The sequence below is a fragment of the Protomyctophum bolini genome (assembly GCF_963924005.1).
Source record: "Protomyctophum bolini genome assembly, chromosome: 8".
Lineage (NCBI taxonomy): Eukaryota > Metazoa > Chordata > Actinopteri > Myctophiformes > Myctophidae > Protomyctophum > Protomyctophum bolini.
In genome coordinates, this window is record NC_137869.1 from 34648332 (window position 1) to 34665818 (window position 17487).

At 45.0% G+C, this 17487-nt stretch overlaps 1 protein-coding gene across 10 annotated transcripts in view; it reads right to left on the reverse strand.

The window, feature by feature from the left end:
• pde4dip (phosphodiesterase 4D interacting protein) overlaps positions 1-17487 on the reverse strand; it is an 86338-nt gene that overhangs the window by 28063 nt on the left and 40788 nt on the right. For 6 of the 10 annotated variants that reach the window (XM_080771017.1, XM_080771014.1, XM_080771016.1 and 3 more), the window contains exons 1-14: positions 10084-12274; positions 8534-8671; positions 8298-8417; positions 7517-7609; positions 6886-7095; positions 6465-6623; positions 6058-6162; positions 5786-5923; positions 5390-5569; positions 4989-5183; positions 4326-4598; positions 3971-4139; positions 987-1099; positions 459-607 (exon numbers count right to left, since the gene is read on the reverse strand). In XM_080771017.1, coding sequence (XP_080627143.1) covers positions 459-607; positions 987-1099; positions 3971-4139; positions 4326-4598; positions 4989-5183; positions 5390-5569; positions 5786-5923; positions 6058-6162; positions 6465-6623; positions 6886-7095; positions 7517-7609; positions 8298-8417; positions 8534-8671; positions 10084-11349 — 3308 coding nt within the window. In that variant the 5' untranslated portion in view covers positions 11350-12274. Of the gene's footprint in view, positions 1-458; positions 608-986; positions 1100-3970; positions 4140-4325; positions 4599-4988; positions 5184-5389; positions 5570-5785; positions 5924-6057; positions 6163-6464; positions 6624-6885; positions 7096-7516; positions 7610-8297; positions 8418-8533; positions 8672-10083; positions 12275-14656; positions 14711-15506; positions 15622-15800; positions 15953-16044; positions 16169-17487 lie in introns of those variants that run through there. The other 4 variants (XM_080771013.1, XM_080771020.1, XM_080771021.1 and 1 more) reach the window with 2 other exon arrangements.

Consider the following 17487-nt stretch of genomic DNA (forward strand, 5'->3'; position numbering starts at 1 on the left):
AGCAGAACGACCATCTTATGCTTCATTATCATTTAAATCTTCATGGCTATCGGCACAAAAGACAGTCTCAATGTCCTTTCAGACGGGCAGCGTGTGACACAGACGTTGTCACCTGGATCAACAACAGGTCTGCTCCAGGTCTGCTCATGAGGGACATGAGCGACAACACAAAACGCAGGCCTCTCATTGAAAACCAATTACTAGCCGCGTCAGTCGCTGCCCGTCTGAAAGGAGCTTATGTCTCATTGTCTCATAATTGCCCACAATCTCCATGTGAACTTTGTGAAGGGTAAGTATGTGAAGGAGGCTTTGCATTCTCGTATCGTAAATCGTCGAGCAGAACGCGGTTGATCCATTTTTCAACTGGCATTATTCCGAGTAGATGATGTCAGAATTGTAACTTGTGAGTTAACAATTCCTTTAAATATACATTAGGTAAAGAGAGCAGGCCATCTCACCTCATCTGTGAAAGGGAGGAGAAGCCGGCCTTCTCCAGCTGAGCCTTGAGCTCTCCCAGCTGTCTCTCCACAGCCTTCTTCTGCTCCACCAGCTGTCTGACATCCACCAGCCCCAGAGCCTCATAGCCCTCCTGGGATGTTACCGAGCTCTACCCACACAGACAGGGAGACAGAAAGTATTTTTGATGTAGCTACACTCACTCACAAAGAAAGTTTTCTCCATGCTGTGAAATGTAAATTTGAATGCTATGTACCCCCGCTCAGGCTTAGAATATGGTTAATATTATCCTCACATTACATGCAAACAGTGATCCAAGGTCATTAACATTATGCATGATAACATTATGTATGCTGGCCGAGTGCCTGTCTCTCTGTGCTGCAATCAATTGTAGCCCAGAGGCCACATCAGTAAGCACAAGCCTGTTATGGGGGTACACAGCAGTGCTGTGATCCTCAGCTTTATGAATACTGACACAGATGTCCATGCAACATGCTCTGAATACTAAAATGGTGGCTGTGATATAGTACCTTCATGACGGCCAGTGACTGGGCAGTCAGTTTGGACTCTTCTTCATCGATGCTGTCATCATACTCATCATCATCGTCATCATCATCATCATCATCTTCTTCTGAGCATTGGTCTGGGGAAATAACATGAGAATCATCATGAGAATAGACATGAAACATGTGCGGTATGCGTGCACACAACAACCAATGATCAGTTCCACTGAAATCGTTATCATTTGTTATTCGGGCAGATTTATTTATCATGGTTACATTTGTGACCTTGTGCAACTCAATAATTGTTTTAGTACTGTGTGTCAACACAGCATGTAAATGGCATATCCTCAATAGAGGCTTCCGCTTATGTCTCTGTAGCAAGAGAGAAATATTTTAGCTTGTGTATAAATACATTGGAAACTGTTCCTCCTCTCTGTACATAGCTTGATATTGCTCTGATCAGAATTTACATTTAGGACCTGGAAGTTTCAAGACATACTGTACATACACCCCACAATTTTGAAATGCGTCTGCCTAAGATTGTGGAAGAGTAGTCTGGCTTGAGAGACTATGGTATGATCAACCCTGATCACTTCCAACATATGCCACAGTTCTAGTACACGCAATCTGTCATGTGATCCTTTATGGGGAAATGACCTTCTAACCACTGAATAATAAGTGTACTTTGCAGTAATGCCATGGAATACATGAATGCATTTGCAAAGCAAGTATAATACCAGAGTGGCATTAAACTTTTATTTCACAGGTCAGTAAGGATGTGTGTACAACTGTGGTGCAGCTGGTGTAAAACCTCAATACACTGGAAAAGAAAAACCAGGAATGAACACCACATACTGTATATTCTTAGGTAAAAGTCAGGAATGCCATTCCTAATCATATCAATTTGGTCTTGCAGAAACACTCAAAAAATATATTTTTAGTATAGATATATACACCAGATCTGGATTGCAGGTTCTTAATCCTATAATTTAAGACAGTGATACAGGCTTTACAGGCCCCTGGACACCAGCAGGACGGGATATCTCTAAACAGATTATGTCCCGTTAGATTACGATTAGGGGCAATATGCACTACCCCAGGACACCTTATATGAACTGCAATCATACTGTGTGTGTGTGTGTGTGTGTGTGTGTGTGTATATATATATATATATGTGTGTGTGTGTGTGTGTGTGTGTGTGTGTACCATTTATACTCTTATTTGACTCATGTTTGTTACATACAGATAGTATGTATGTTAGTTATGGGTGATTGTGTATCTTTTGTCCTTTATACATGCATTCATACAGATTAGTATCAATGCACGCAGGCAAGCAAGCAAGGTGGGCACATTTATACCTCCACCAATGAATGCTCAAGTACTTTGTGTGTCTAAAGGTCCTTACACACACACACACACACACACAGAGCAGGAGCGTTTATTTTGTGAGATTACTTTGCATTCATTTACTGCAGCTGTGTCATGTACATCCACACAGAGAGCAAATATGAGGCAATAAAGCAATGTAATTATCTTTCAAACCTTTTCCTTAATAAAATCAACCTGTATGAACGAGGCATCTTCAGATTAATCATTTGATGTCCAATATTTTGAATATTCGTATTGTTTATTCGCTCCCAGTGTGTAATAACCTTAAAGGAGAAGTTCAGCCCAAAAAGTACTTATTCTCTATCAAGTACACACCCCATGAAGCCTTAAATTCATGGAGATTCTTTAGTTTGTGTCATTCCTGAGCGTCATTCCTGAGCTAATAATTTGATGACCAGGTCATCATCCGTCAGTAAGAGACTCAGCCGGTCACAAAAACTAAAAACTCTGCATACATTCAAGGCTTCGTGGTGTGAATTAAGATAGAAAATAACTAAATAAGTAATTTCTTGGATGACCGATTTCTTGGTTTAAGTCTGAACTAAAGTGTTGTAAAAATTAACTGAGAACACAGTGTAGTATTGCACCATATAGAAGGATTGGCCCATCTCCAGATGGGAAAAGAGAGAGGGGCAGTTGAACCATGTCAACCATGTCACACAGCAGCACACAATGGCAATGCTTAAGAGCCCTGTAGGATGATTTATTGAACGGATCAACAACATGTAAAGATCAGAATTTAATTCAGACCGGAATGTGCTTTAGAACTTGTGAGGAAAATCACATGTTCATGTTGTTCAAAACAGGGAGAGTGTGAACACATTTAATGTACATTTGACATTCCTCAATTCCAGTAAAAGACTTGTCCCTCCAGTTGTACTTACTGTGTTTCAGCGTGACGCTCAATTTTTTAAGGCAAATGTTATAAATCCAAGATAAAGTTAATTCAAGCATAAATGTCAAGCATTCACCTAGGTGTTTCCTATAATATTATATTACTATATCAGTAGTATAACATTCAAAATGAAATTTCTACATTATAAAGCTGAACAGGAGTTTAACATTATAGTTGTGTCATTGCAAAGCAAATAAACCAGTAAATGCTGCTGTACTGTACTTGCAAAGGCACACACATGTATACATATAACTATTAAATAGCCACATTTTACACATAATACAAACACGGTATCCCTAAGTTACAAGGGAAATAATCTTTTGATCACAACAGCAATAAACAATAAAATTGATTGCACAAAGTCATTCTATTAAAAAATTGCACTGATTTATAAATAACAAATGAAACAAAACAATTGCCGCCACTCCCACACCAGTTAGCACAGCATGAGTATATGAATTAGTAACTCGCCACCACACTCCATCTTAGTGTGTGTGTGTGTGTGTGTGTGTGTGTGTGTGTGTGTGTGTGTGTGTGTGTGTGTGTGTGTGTGTGTGTGTGTTTTGTCATAGCAGATGCCCAGGTTAGGTTAGGTTTGTGTTAATTGTTGACACTTAAATAGTCCCACGTGTTAAATTCATTGGAAATGACCACCAGCATGCTCCAGACCTCCTGCTGGGGAACACATGTCATTACAGATACTGGCCCATGCTTCTCTGATGCCCACCTCCAAACTCAGGCAGCCTGTGGTTCAGCCCGTCTCTGCCCGGGGCAGAGCCTCTGGCCGGGGCCTGCAGGCCCTGCTGGAGCAGCCTCTCCCTCAGCTCCTGGATCTCCTGTGTCAGACTCTCCACCAGCGGAAGGGCTGCCGGCTCCACCAGCTGCCTCTGGAAGCCCTGCAGGGAACACACACACACACACACACACACACACACACACACACACACACACACACACACACACACACACACACACACACACACACACACACACAATTGTTTGTCTTTAAACACTGCCATGTACAAAACTACAAAAGATATTCCTGAAGCAGTTTTCACGTGCACACACACAGCCATTTTAACCTTGATGACGTCTTCTTTGACATGAAGTGTCCTGGTGAGAGCGTCCAGACTGGTGGCCTGACTCCTGCTCTCCTCCCAGGCCACCTTCTCCCTCTTCAGGGCCAGAGTCAGATCCTCCTGCATGGCCTGGAGCTCCACACTGGACCCTGAGCCGAGCACAGAGCCTGAGCCGGGCCCTGCCAGCTGGGTGGGACCAGAGGTGAGCTGTCTGCGAAGCTCCTGGAGCCTCCCCGTCTGCTCGTTCATCACCTCACTTAGCCGACCAGCAGAGTCCTGACCGAGGACGACACAAAGGTTGGGACTTAAATATATATCACCAAAGGGAATCTTGTGTGGTACATGAACAGTAGAACAAATGTCAGCAGAGAGTCAAAGTGAACAGAAAACAGCCACATTGAAGGGTCAGTGTTTCAGTGTACGTATAATGTACACTGTATGTAAAAGATGCCAGAACGTGTTTGTCAAGTCTTTAACCACTTGAACAGAATTGAGAAATAGTCACACCTTGAGTATTTGCACGCACACTCTGTGTGCACTTCAACCGTCAGCAAGAGGAGAATTACATTGCTTACGTGTTGGTCTGGTCGCTGTAAACACGTGTGAAGCACAGTTTACATCTTGTACCTCCTACTGCCCACAGTTAGGCCATTTCATGTGCACTACCTGAATGTAATGGTCCCTGGCACCGATGGTGTTGAGCAGGTCCTGGACCTGCGCTTGGTGTTCCTGGGCCTGGCGGGTGCGGTCTGACAGCACCTCCTGGAACAGGCGGTCTTTGAGCTGGAGCCGAGCCCGCAGCTCCTCCAGGACGTCACGGGGTACTGTCTGGAGTTGGCTCATCAGGGAGCCACGCAGATCCTGCACGGGGGAGATCGTATAAAACCACTTAGAAACTTCGTCATGAGACAAAAAGCTAAAATAGATGATTTATTCCATTATTAATACATCATATGTTTTATTTAGTCATACTACTACTAATATTAATAGTCTCCATCGCTTAGTTATATTTGACAAAATGTAAGTTTCAACTGAAAGATGTGTCACAACAGTGTGTGTACAGTTACCTCTGTCTCCTTGGTGCGTGTGTGCAGAGCGGTCTGCAGCTGGCTGATGAGCACGTCTCTCTCTCTCAGACAGCGGCTCTGTCTCTCCTCGCTGTCCTGATGGAGCCGCTGTGAACTTCTCCACGCCTCGCCCACCTGCTCCAACTCCAGAGCCTTACCACGCAGCAGCACCTCCAGGCTCTGATCGCACAGACGCACGCACGCACGCACACACGCACACACGCACACACACCTGAATAAACAAAAGACTAAACCACTGGAATCATGAAAAAAAGCCTGTGTGATTCAATCGGCTGAGTGATGATGTGGACCGTTGCTCGGAGGAGTGAGAGGCCAGTAGATATAAAGGTTGGTGTGTTGACTGCGTATGTGTGCATGGTATAGGTGTGTCCTCACAGTGATGGTCTCCTCGTTGTTGTTGAGGACACAGCGTTGTCTCTCCAGGTCTCTCTCCTTCTCCCTCAGCAGCAGCTGCAGGCGACGACCCTCCTCCGCCTTCTCCTCCACACAGCGGAACTTGTCATCCACCGATCGCTGTAGACAGCATGGCACAGGACAGGAGAGGACAGGACAGTTTTAATATTTCACCTAGTGTGTGTGTGTGTGTGTGTGTGTGTGTGTGTGTGTGTGTGTGTGTGTGTGTGTGTGTGTGTGTGTGTGTTGAGCACCTCCAGGGCCTTGTCTCTGTCTTTGATGCGTTGACGTAGTTTCTGAAGCAGAGAGTCTCTCTTCTCCTTCGGATCATGCTGCTGTTCGAGCAACTCTGAGTAGTCCTGATAGAGAAAACAGTACAGTGAGAGTGTGTGTGTGTGTGTGTGTGTGTGTGTGTGTGTGTCTCTCTCTCTAAGTATTTGCAAACATCACTTATGCCATCAAACTGCAGTTTATTCCTGCTAGACAACCCATCCCATGGGATCCATTTAATCTGAATCAGTGTTTACGGTATATCGCTGTGATCAATGCTAAATTTACACATGGATTTCAATGATGATTCAAATTTGTGTATGTATGTTGTTCATGTCTGTGTATCATTTGTAATGGTTGTATATACTGTAGTGTGCTCTGTGTGACAAACCTGCACCAGTTGATCTTTGCTCTGCAGTGAACTCCTCAGGTCTCGGATGGCCTTCTGTGTGTCCTCCTCCAATATCCGCCTTTCTCCCTCCTTGTCTCTCAGCTGTTCATCTCTGTCCTGCAGCACACTGCGGGCCGTCTCCAGAGCAGACTGCAGCTCCTGCAAAGGAGAGGACGATCCAACTTTATAAACGTTCATACATCAGTAAGACTGTCAGTAAGTCAGAGAAAATTAAAACGTGTCTTGACTCAAGCGCTCAAAGGAATTTATTGTTTTTGCCGCTACAATGTTGAAGACCTGAAACACACCTGAAAAGTACACACACTATATAATTACTGGACACCTTTCCTCAACTACTGTATCCCACTACGGTTAAACCATCAACCAAAAAGCAAGAGAACACAATCCTCCTCCCACCAACCTGGTTGTGTCTCTCACTCTCCCTCCGGTGCTGCTGTGCCACCTCCAGATCATTCTCCAGGCGTTGCAGGGCGCGGGTCAGGTCCTCCTGTGTTCTGGTGGCCTGGCTCTGAGCCCGCTGACCAGCCTGCAGCTCCAGCTGGGCCTGGAAGAGAGAGGCCTGGAGACCCAACACCTCTCCTTGCCCTCGGATGCTTTCTGCTCCAGAAGCCTGGGCAGGATAGAGAGCCAGATTAGGGGGGGTTGGGGTCAAGGAAGGACAGAGACGGAATAGAAAGGAGTGCCAGAGTGAGTATGTGGCCTGATGACAGTGGGGCTTGTGTACTGCTGGTCTCATGAGGCCAGACCTCGAGACGATAAAGGCGACTTGAGCTCTGGGGTATTTTCTCTGTCTTGTATTGTTTGCCATCTGGCTTCCAACCACAACATTTTAATCGTTTGCTCTTGACTGTCAAACACTGGCACTTTGAAATCTCACTGTGTGCCAAATTTAGTTTTGATTTCAACCTCTTCTGTTTCATCATTGGTGGCAACACTAGGTAGTTCCCCATGGGGAGACTAGGTGTGTGTACAGTAACAGTACATATGACCTAATAACTATGTGAATATGAGGACAGTTGTTAAAGACTCACCTGTAGATGCTGCAGCTGGTTCCTGTTTGCCAGTTCTTTGAGCGAGCAAAGCATCTTATTCTGATCCTCGATAACGCTGAATAACTCTGCAGCCTGAGGACACACACACACACACACACACACACACACACACACACACACACACACACACACACACACACACACACACACACACACACACACACACACACACACACACACACACAGAGAAACTGAGGCAGGATACACGCTGCAACCTAATGCAATAATCATACTGATCCCTGTCATTTCTATCAGTGAACTTCTCTCTTTTCCATCCCATTTTCTCTACATGTATTTCTTCATCCCTGTACCTCTATCCGCTTTCTACAATCCATCTGTGCCCTTTCATACTCCCTTCAATTGACCTATAGCTAAGCCCCTCCCCAAACTGCTATGGTCCAATCACAGCTAAGCATAACATAGGTCAGACAAACCTCTCCACCAATAGTTTTCCTATAATAAAACAATGTTTTATCATATTATGATAAAACATTGTTTTAAAAAAGAAATATCACACACATGGCAGGCCTTGTTGACGGATTTGGAAGTGATTTTGAAGGTCTGGTTCCAAAAATGAACCAGTATTAATGTGTAAAATCCATGATATTTACATTGGAATGAATGAGCCCAGCTGGAAAGTGTCCAAGTGGAAGTGTCTAAGTGGGAGAGGGTGGGGCTTAGCTAAAGGTGAATTGTCCTACCCCACATACCTCCTCTTCATCCCTCTATCCATCCATCCTCCCCTCTCCTCCCTCCTTACCTCCGTCTCCTTGGAGTTGATGGTATCAGAGAGGTTCTGGATGTTACGTTCCTGTCGCTGGGCCTCCTCTCTAGCTGACCTCAGCTCTAGCTCCATCTCTCCAAGACGCACCTGCAGCTTCTAACATATGCACACACGCACCTTTTAGCATTCTGTCATCCGTGGAGTGTGGGGGACAAAAATAATGTAGCATCAGATTTCAAGTGGGTTGTATGGAGTTGAAATGTGATTGATACCTGGTTCCTGGATTCACTCTCTCTGATCTTGGTCTGCAAGGAGTGGACCTGATCCTGGACCTTCTGGAGTTCACCCACACACTGACCTGCAGCACTCTCATACTGACTCAACTGACCCTGCTGTTCCTCAATGTGCATCTACCACACACACACACACACACACACACACACACACACACACACACACACACACACACAGTCTCGTTAGTACATCCATTATCTGCATGATCTCTAGACAGTGTACAGTACAGTATATTAACCACTTACTAAGCCCTACATATTTTTATTGGTTAATACACAACACACAAACACTAGACAACACTATGCACGGGTAGGAGGCACTAGACAGACATTAGACACATGTCCACTCCACTGAGTGTGGCTACAGTAGTCAGCAGAGAGTGGAAAGTGATGATGTCAATCTACTGCTGGATCACTTCCTGAGGAAGTGCCCGTTACCACGGCAGCACGCTTGTTGACTTCCTTGTTTTTGTTTTTACAGATGTGTGCAGTTGATATTCTGCCAGTGTGCCTCTATTAATAGTGTGCATAAGCCATTCATAACGCAAGGGAACCCTTCATTATCAGTGTGGGGACAGCTGAGTTTATATGAGCTATGACCCAAAGAATGTGTGTGAGGAGTTAGAAAAAGCAAGCAAAGGAGGGGAGAAAGAATGAAAGAAATTAAGTTGACTGTTTAAACTATGACTTCATCTACACGCAATGTAAACGTATTAACCTTAGAGGACACATAGTCCAGCTGAACCGTGTTAACTACATGCTGTTCCAAGCCCTGCGAAATGCGAGTCAAGCTGCAGTCTGAAAGATCAGCACTCAGGGCACACTAATAATGAATGTACCCATGCTATTCCCCAAGTACCCAAGTATTCATTACGTCACTGTTTTAAATGAGCGTAAGGCAACGAATTAGTGATTTGGCCAAGAATGTCCGCAGTTGCATAACAGAGTCTTTCACAAGACTTCCTTTGCAAAATAATAGACCAACACACAGGCATTTAATAGACTATCCTTGTGTATGTTTGCTGTACGCCTGGCAGGCATTCAGGCTAACCATTAACATGATAAAAGGAAGCTATGGAGCCAGCTCAGGCTGAGCTGAGCCTGTGGTGTACAGAGGCACTGCTGCAGACCTTGGAGACAGTTACCATGGCAATAGAAGTGTTGCTAAGAGAATGATGATGGGGGGGTTATGCTTCCTATTGAATGTAATGAAGGAAGCAACTGTGCTGAGCTGGAGAAAAAAATATATGATAAGCAAGTAAGCCACACAGCCAAACAAAATAAACTAGACCTCATTCATTCTGTGAATGGAAGGCACACAATGTTGAATAGCTTTTTGTTCTCCTTCTACAAAGTTATGTAGAGCTTTTCAAAACATGACTTCTGCTAGGCCTACAGTATAATTATTAAATATTCTGCCTGGTTCCTGGTTAGATACAGCTACATGGCCATATAATCATAATTATGTAGCCCACTGGGGTACAACAAGAACCCCCGGTTGCAGCTAGCTGTGGTCATTAGCTAGCTACCTTCTGGAAGCGGAAAGGCCCACATTGTACGTAGTCATCAAACCACTGTTCCTCCATTTCCGCGAGCTGCGTGTGCAGCTCCTGCTGAGAGGAGGGGGTCACTACTTCTGGCACAGGGTGGTGGGGGTAGAGATCACAGGTCACCATCCCTCCATAGGGAGTCCTGAATAGGATGGGTAGGGACAGGGAGAGGCCTTGCTCCAGTTTAGCTTTGACGAGAACAGGGAGTTTACTGCCCCGTGGTGTCTTAACGGGCCTGTACTCCCATCCCCTGAACAGGCCGAGTAGCTGCTCAACCCCGCAGAGAGAGCTCCACAGCTGTTCCCTTCCTGGTGGAACCTCTTCTGGACCGCTCTCACCCGCTGGCTCTCGCTCAACCTCCTCCACGTCTTTGTGGGTGGTGGAAATGCAAGCCATGTCCACAGCGGTGTCCAGTGATTCTGCAGATGATGTCAGGCTGAGGGCTGACCTCTCACACAGGGTCTCGTCATGTTCTAGCCCAGCCGAGGGGGACACCGAGATGACCGGAGGGGTTGTGGGAGCGTCCCCTGTCCCCGTGGCAGTGGTTGAATCGCGAGTGGAGGGTCCGCATGAGGTACTCCTTCGGCCCACCCCACGAGGAACCTTACACACCGCCTCATAGTCAGAATCAGCCACACGGAGAGTGCTGCACCTCCTGCAGCTTCTTGACTTCTGCCCCGAGTGGGATTCTGAGCCTTGGCACTGGTGGTGGTGGTGAGGGTTGGTTTGGGGCTGAGGGTCTTCCGCCGGGTCTTCCTGATCTGCCCAAGACTCATACACAGAGTAGGTGAGATCTTCCTGGATCATCTCAGTGTATCTAGCATCCTGCAGGGCTGACAGATCCACCACGGGAGAGTCTTCACCTGCCACCTCGGTCCCTGCTCCTGCGTCGGACCCGGCCAGACGAACATCGGTGTCCCCCGCGTTGTTCTTGCGGTAAAGACCCCCGATGCACTGCCTCAGCCTGTCCTTCTCCGACAGCAGCTTGTGCAGGCGCTCTAGGGACAGGGCCTCCACGCGGGCGATCACCGTGTCGAAGCGGTACATGCGGTCCAGCATGAAGGCACACTTGGAGCAGGCGAACTCGCCACGGCCGTCTCGGGTGAGCTCGTGGCCCAGGGCGTGGGAGAGCAGCACCTGCAGGTTGAGCTTGGAGGCGGGGTGGAAGATCCACCGGCGCTGGTTTCCGCAAAGTTCGCGGGCGCAGATTCGGCACACCTCCTTCATCTTGATGACGTCGTGCATCACACAATGGCCAATTTATTGCAATGGAAGTATATTTTATAGTGTGGTCTAGTTGAGCGGTCGTTTATTGGTCACAAAATATATATATATATATTGTGTACAAAATGACTTCATTTTGGTACAAATTAGAAAAAAATAGGCACTCAAGTAGGAGATGAATGCGATGTCACAGTACTTCTCTGACAAGCTTTGTGCAGGTGTGTTACTTTTATATCCTTGGCTGACAACAAGTGCAGTCAGAATATTTGGAATGAGGAGACTGAGATTGAGGGAAATGTTGCTTGTCAGTGGCTATTGATCGTTCGAAAAAAATAACAATAGCCTGCTTAGAATGGAAGTGTCCCGAGTCCAATTCTCCTTTCAACAAAAGAATCATGCCAGAATCGTCTACGACGTGTTCATTGTCAATTCATCGAAGAAGCGCATCTTTTCCACGCATAAGGGATAGGAAACCATAAAGTGTCACACTCCTAGCCTAGCTATTCCTAAACGTTACGATGCTACCGAATAGCATTATCAATCAATAATTTTCACAGAACTGTCAATATCGCTGGAAAACAACGTCCCGTTAAATCCGAGCTCGACGTTACATCGCACGTTCTAGCATTGATTGTCGAAGACAGGATAACAGCATTGCCGTTATAATCCGACACGAACGCGGAATCGCCGGACAAAAAATAAATAAATCTCCGACATAATCTCCGCCTTTAGGCTATAACATATTCACCGGACCCGGACGGAGACTCGGCGTATTCAGTTCATCAGAACAGCATGGGAAACAGGGACACGGAGAGATGTCCACGCCACGGGCTTTAACTAACGTGCATTCCAAACACAGTACACGGCAACGTTGACAGAAGCGCAGCCACCCTGGAGTCTACCATTCCTCTGCAAAAGGGGGGTTGGTAATCCCTTCCCCCGAGTACTGGCTGTGTGAGACAGTCCGTCTGAAAACACTTGAGCTCGAATAGGATTTTTTCCCCCAGTCCAAAATGCCCAGCCCATGTAGGCATGTAATCTCGTGTCAAAAGAAAAATACTATCTTCATTTCAGATTCATTGACCCCCCACCACAATCTGATTTTTTATTCAGGCTATTGCTGTAGCCTATTCTTGAACATCAAGGCTACATTCTTTGATCCGATTCCAGAGAGTAAATTCAGTGTGAATTCATTATTCAGTGTAATCTCTAAACGCCTGCAGTGGCCCTGTCATATATAGGCCGCCGCCTATAGGCTATTAGCCTACTGTACATTTGATTTTCACTGTATTCTAGGGCTACCCCTACAGAACAGGGGCTTCATATCAATGTCAGTGTCACAAACCACACAGACAAGTAAGTCCATGTAGAATATTAAGAATTTTTATGTCAATACCGGGTAAGTCACTTAACTTCCCTATAGGCTAAATGTGCCAAACAAACGTGAAATAAAACAGGCACATGCACTTCTTCTACATCAGGGCTCATTCATTTCACTGCATTGTCTTTCTAGAATGAGTTCATGCTTTTCCCAGGGCAAGAATTTCCCATGGACACCCACCCGTAATCTGGCCAGACTGGCCTAGCTTCACATGCATTTCAAACAAACTGGGGGGGGGGGGGGGGGGGGTCTGTGTTGTTAAAAATAATCAGTGAATCACATGATGGTGCATGCAACCATCTGGACCAAAAGCCACATTCTTGAGAGAAGAAAAAAAAGGGTCATGTCGTTTTGGCCATTACCAGTTTGAGTGATTCTCAAACGACTGCTGAAAACGAGTCATCCTTCATTACAAAGCGAGGTTTGATGCATGGACACTGAAGGCCAAGCCTTTTCCACACGCTCAGAAACACATGAATCTTCATTTTTGGTCTCTGGCCATTGCATTTGGCTGGAGACTTGTTGATACAACCACGTTGAGATGTAGTTTGTTTTCCCCTGGGTGTGTGTATGTAGAGACCCCTCCAGGTTTCTCTCTCTCTCTCTCTCTCTCTCTCTCTCTCTCTCTCTCTCTCTCTCTCTCTCTCTCTCTCTCTCTAGCCCCGTGTCTACATTTGTCACCCTGGAGTAAAGAACTGACTCCGGGGAGACACAACACCATAACAGCCATCGGTACTAACGAGACACGCAATCAAATATCAATTAATCCTAATCAGGTCGAAGTACCAAATACTGTCGACTTGATTGCATGTCAGACTCTGTTTATTTCTCCACACAAATGACAGGAATAGCAGAGAGGTGACATGAGAGAAAGCAAAAGAGGCAGAAAGAGAAAGATGAGTGTGTCTCCAGTGATTTTCATCTTCTGTGGTGTCTCATATGCTGGCGTGTCAAGTGAACAGCTAATGCCTTATGTACTAACTAGAACATCACCGGCTTCTGTGAAGTCAGTTTCTATGTATAACAGCCAGACAGAGATGTGACTATAATAACAGCAGTCGTCAGTGGGGAGTGAGGCAATGATGGGTTTGACAGTATGTTGTGTGTGTGTGTGTGTGTGTGTGTGTGTGTGTGTGTGTGTGTGTGTGTGTGTGTGTGTGTGTGTGTGTGTGTGTGTGTGTGTGTGTGTGTGTGTGTGTGTGTGTGTGTGTGTACGCGCATGTGAGGCCACACTCCAGTGCATTCATATAACCGGGATTCTTTCATTAGCCACAGCATGATGCAAGCTAGTAGAGAGACTAAGATTAGGATGTGCTAACGGAGCAGTGAGGTGATTTGATTGATTTGAGAAGTAAATATTTCCCAGTTGTTGTGATTATTTCCCGGACAATAGGACCCCTGCATATATATATTTTGACATATTGTGCATTTAGTGTTTCTGACCAAACATGTAGGGCTTGCATCACTTTCCCTGATAAATACACAGAGTGGACTCAGTGGAGAATCGCAAAGACAAGAAGACACAACTAATTATTATGTGCATGTGCCTGTATCACTACATATGTGCAGTGCGCATTTGGTTCCACTAGATGGAGCAATCCGTCCACAAACTGTCCATAATCTGTTCTAAACAGAGGGCTACAGGGGAATGTTTTGAAGTCATGTGGTGCAGGTGTATAAACTAAAATCCAGTGTGTTTCAAATCAAATTTGCTTCAGCGAAGCACCAGTACTTCATGTCCATTCAACAATGGCTGTAGCTCCTGTGTTAGTTACAGCAACTAGTGGTTTTCTACTGTGGAAGTTAATTACTGAGTTACCATGATATACCGGTACAATAGACAACATAAGCATTCATTCATTCCAAATAAGCCATGAAGTGTAAAAGTTTAATAACACTAATACAGTATTGTAATTGATATACTGCACATAATGTCATGTCTCATACCTGCATCTCTGTCTGGATGTGTTGTTTCTCCCGACCCAGGTCACTCCGCAGTAACTGTGGGATGGCAGGGTTAAGAAGTTTTCAATGACTGACTATACACAGGCAAGTAATTACAGTAAAACAAAAACACACATTTATTCAAGTCATAAAAGGGGACTTTTGACAGTTTTCTCTAACATTTCCAGCTTTCCCTAGCTAGGCATATATTTCACATTTTGTCTTGTGCAGTTACAATCAAGCTAAGTAAACGCTGATTCAAAACGAAGTATACAGTCACCAAACTGTCCTTGTCAGAACATGTGTGTTTTATCTTCAGGGAGGTGAGTGTGTACCAAGGTTCCACTGACCCACATTATGTTTATAAATACAGTCAGATATGTGAACCACTTGGCCTATCTGAGGTTAGCTGGTGAGCTGGCAGTGTGTACAGTTAGACTGGCGCCTCACGTGCATGACTGGTTCCAGGCAGCTCAGAACCTTGGGGTCCCATAAGTCATGACTAGGTGTCACATAGACGTATCATATAGTATGTGTGGACAAGTCTATGATTTGAAAGGAGACCTATGTGTGACAGTACACAGTCAAATCTACAGTAAGCCCATTTGGTTACATTTGTACTCTCTCAGAGTTACATGCGTGTGTGTGTGTGTGTGTGTGTGTGTGTGTGTGTGTGTGTGTGTGTGTGTGTGTGCGGGCATGCACACGCGTGCGTGAGTTTGTGTGCACGTGACATTGTATAAAGTGTCAAGAGAGCGTTGGCCGTGGGCTTGTTTAATCTATAGATAGAATCAAGTTAAGGCCAATTAAAGATACAGTATGTTTAATTGTTATTATTATTTTCCAAACATACCTCAGCTTCCATTTCTTTCTTCTGGAGGGATGAGGACAGTCCATGAACTTTAACCTCAAGCTCCCCGACCTGGAGGCCTAGTGAACTCTTCTCCTGAGTCAATTCCTCGATCATCCTGAGAGAGAGAGAGAGGGGGGGGGGGGGGGGGGAGAGATACTTATTAGCTCCACAAAAACGCAGCACACATTGCATGATGTTGATTGTACGTAAAGCACTGTATTAAGTCTTAATGTGACAATGATTTGTCTTGCATGAGGATAATTTCTTCAGTAGCATGGGCATGTTGTTAGCCACCTGTCTTTCTCGGCCAGGGGTTGTGGGTTAAGCAAGCCTCCACACTCCTCCATCCTCTCCACCATCTGTCTCTCCACCGCCAGGCAGCGTTTAGACTCTGAGTCCGCCAGTGAAGCCATCTTCTCAGCATCGGCCCGCGCTAGCTGGGCCTCCTACAGTAAGTGTGAACATAAATAATGTAAATATTAAGTATGTATTGTGTACATGTGTGATGCATGTGTGCGTGTGTACAGGGTGTGTGTACCTCCTGCAACAGCTGGACTTTGTTCTCCAAGAGTTCTTGCATATGGCTGATCTCCTCCTGCCTCTCTGCCAAACGATGTTGCAACTCCTCCTCATTCTGATTGGATAAGGTCTCTGCCGTGGACCTAAAGGCATAAAGTGGTGAAATAAAATACGTAAGACATATGTAGAACGATTGGATGACATTTATACATTACATTATTACAATGTGAAAATACTAGCCAAATATCTCTACAAAATGAGCACATCTGTACTGTACTGTACTGTACTGTACTGTACTGTACTGTACTGTACTGTACTGTACTGTACTGTACTGTACTGTACTGTACTGTACTGTACTGTACAAGCTCTCCTCCCTGGCCTCTGTGTCTGTGTGTTAGGCTGAACAACAATATGCTATTTCCGTGCTCGGACCCAGGGACACAGCCAGGGACACAGCCAGCCAGGGACACATATAGCTTTCTATAGGAGTTTGCACCACTCAAAAAAGAAAAGATGGGTTGTATTTCATTTCCTTTCAAACAACAAACATTGATCCTCTACTCTAGGTCACTAGATGGGTTATTAGATGGGTCAGGGTGTCAATTACCCACAGCTGATCTATTTATGGTGTCTTATGATATAGATACCAATAGACAACTCAACTCATTTGATATATTTAGACTGTAGCTCTGCGTTTCATGTGACCACTGGGGCATAATTTCCTTCCCTTCTTATTTCCTACCATCTTTGTGGGATAGTAAGCTGCACAATACAAAACAGAAATGCGTTTGAAATCCGGTAATTCACACAATGCAAATATTGCAGTTATCCCTCGTCATCTGTTGCTGTAAATAAATCAACAATAAACAAATCAACAAATAAATAAACAAGTAACAAAACACTTAAGTAGGTTGAACCTTCCCGAACTCTCCTGAAAAAAGGGTAATCTTGACCTCCTGTGTGGAGCAAAGTAAGGGTCATTATAGTAAAGAAACTCTGTCACTACTCCTTACTCAGCACCTAAAGGACTGCAGCCTAAACAGCCAACCAGAGGGTCATACTCAAGAGAGACTGCTTTTCCACCTCACATCTATCAGTCCAGCCTCTGTTAATGACTCTAATGATAAACAGTGGTCAGGCAGTTTATTTATGGAACAGCCTGACCAAGAGAGAGAGAGAGGGGGGATATGGAGGTTCATTTCAAGCGCTTTCATTTCAGCCCCTTTTCATTGTCTTGACAAAGTGCTAAACTGATTAATTGAACTAATTATTGCCAAAACTGTTCACAGCCTTGATTAAGTGAAGTAAATAGCTTGTGCCCAGTTCCACGAGTTGAGATAATAATCAATCAAATAACATGCCAGAGGATATGATTGTGGTGGAGGTTGATTTTCTCGCCATTTTTCATATGCAAACTTAAATCTCTGCTTTATGCATTAAGGCTTAAGCAGTGCAAGATTAA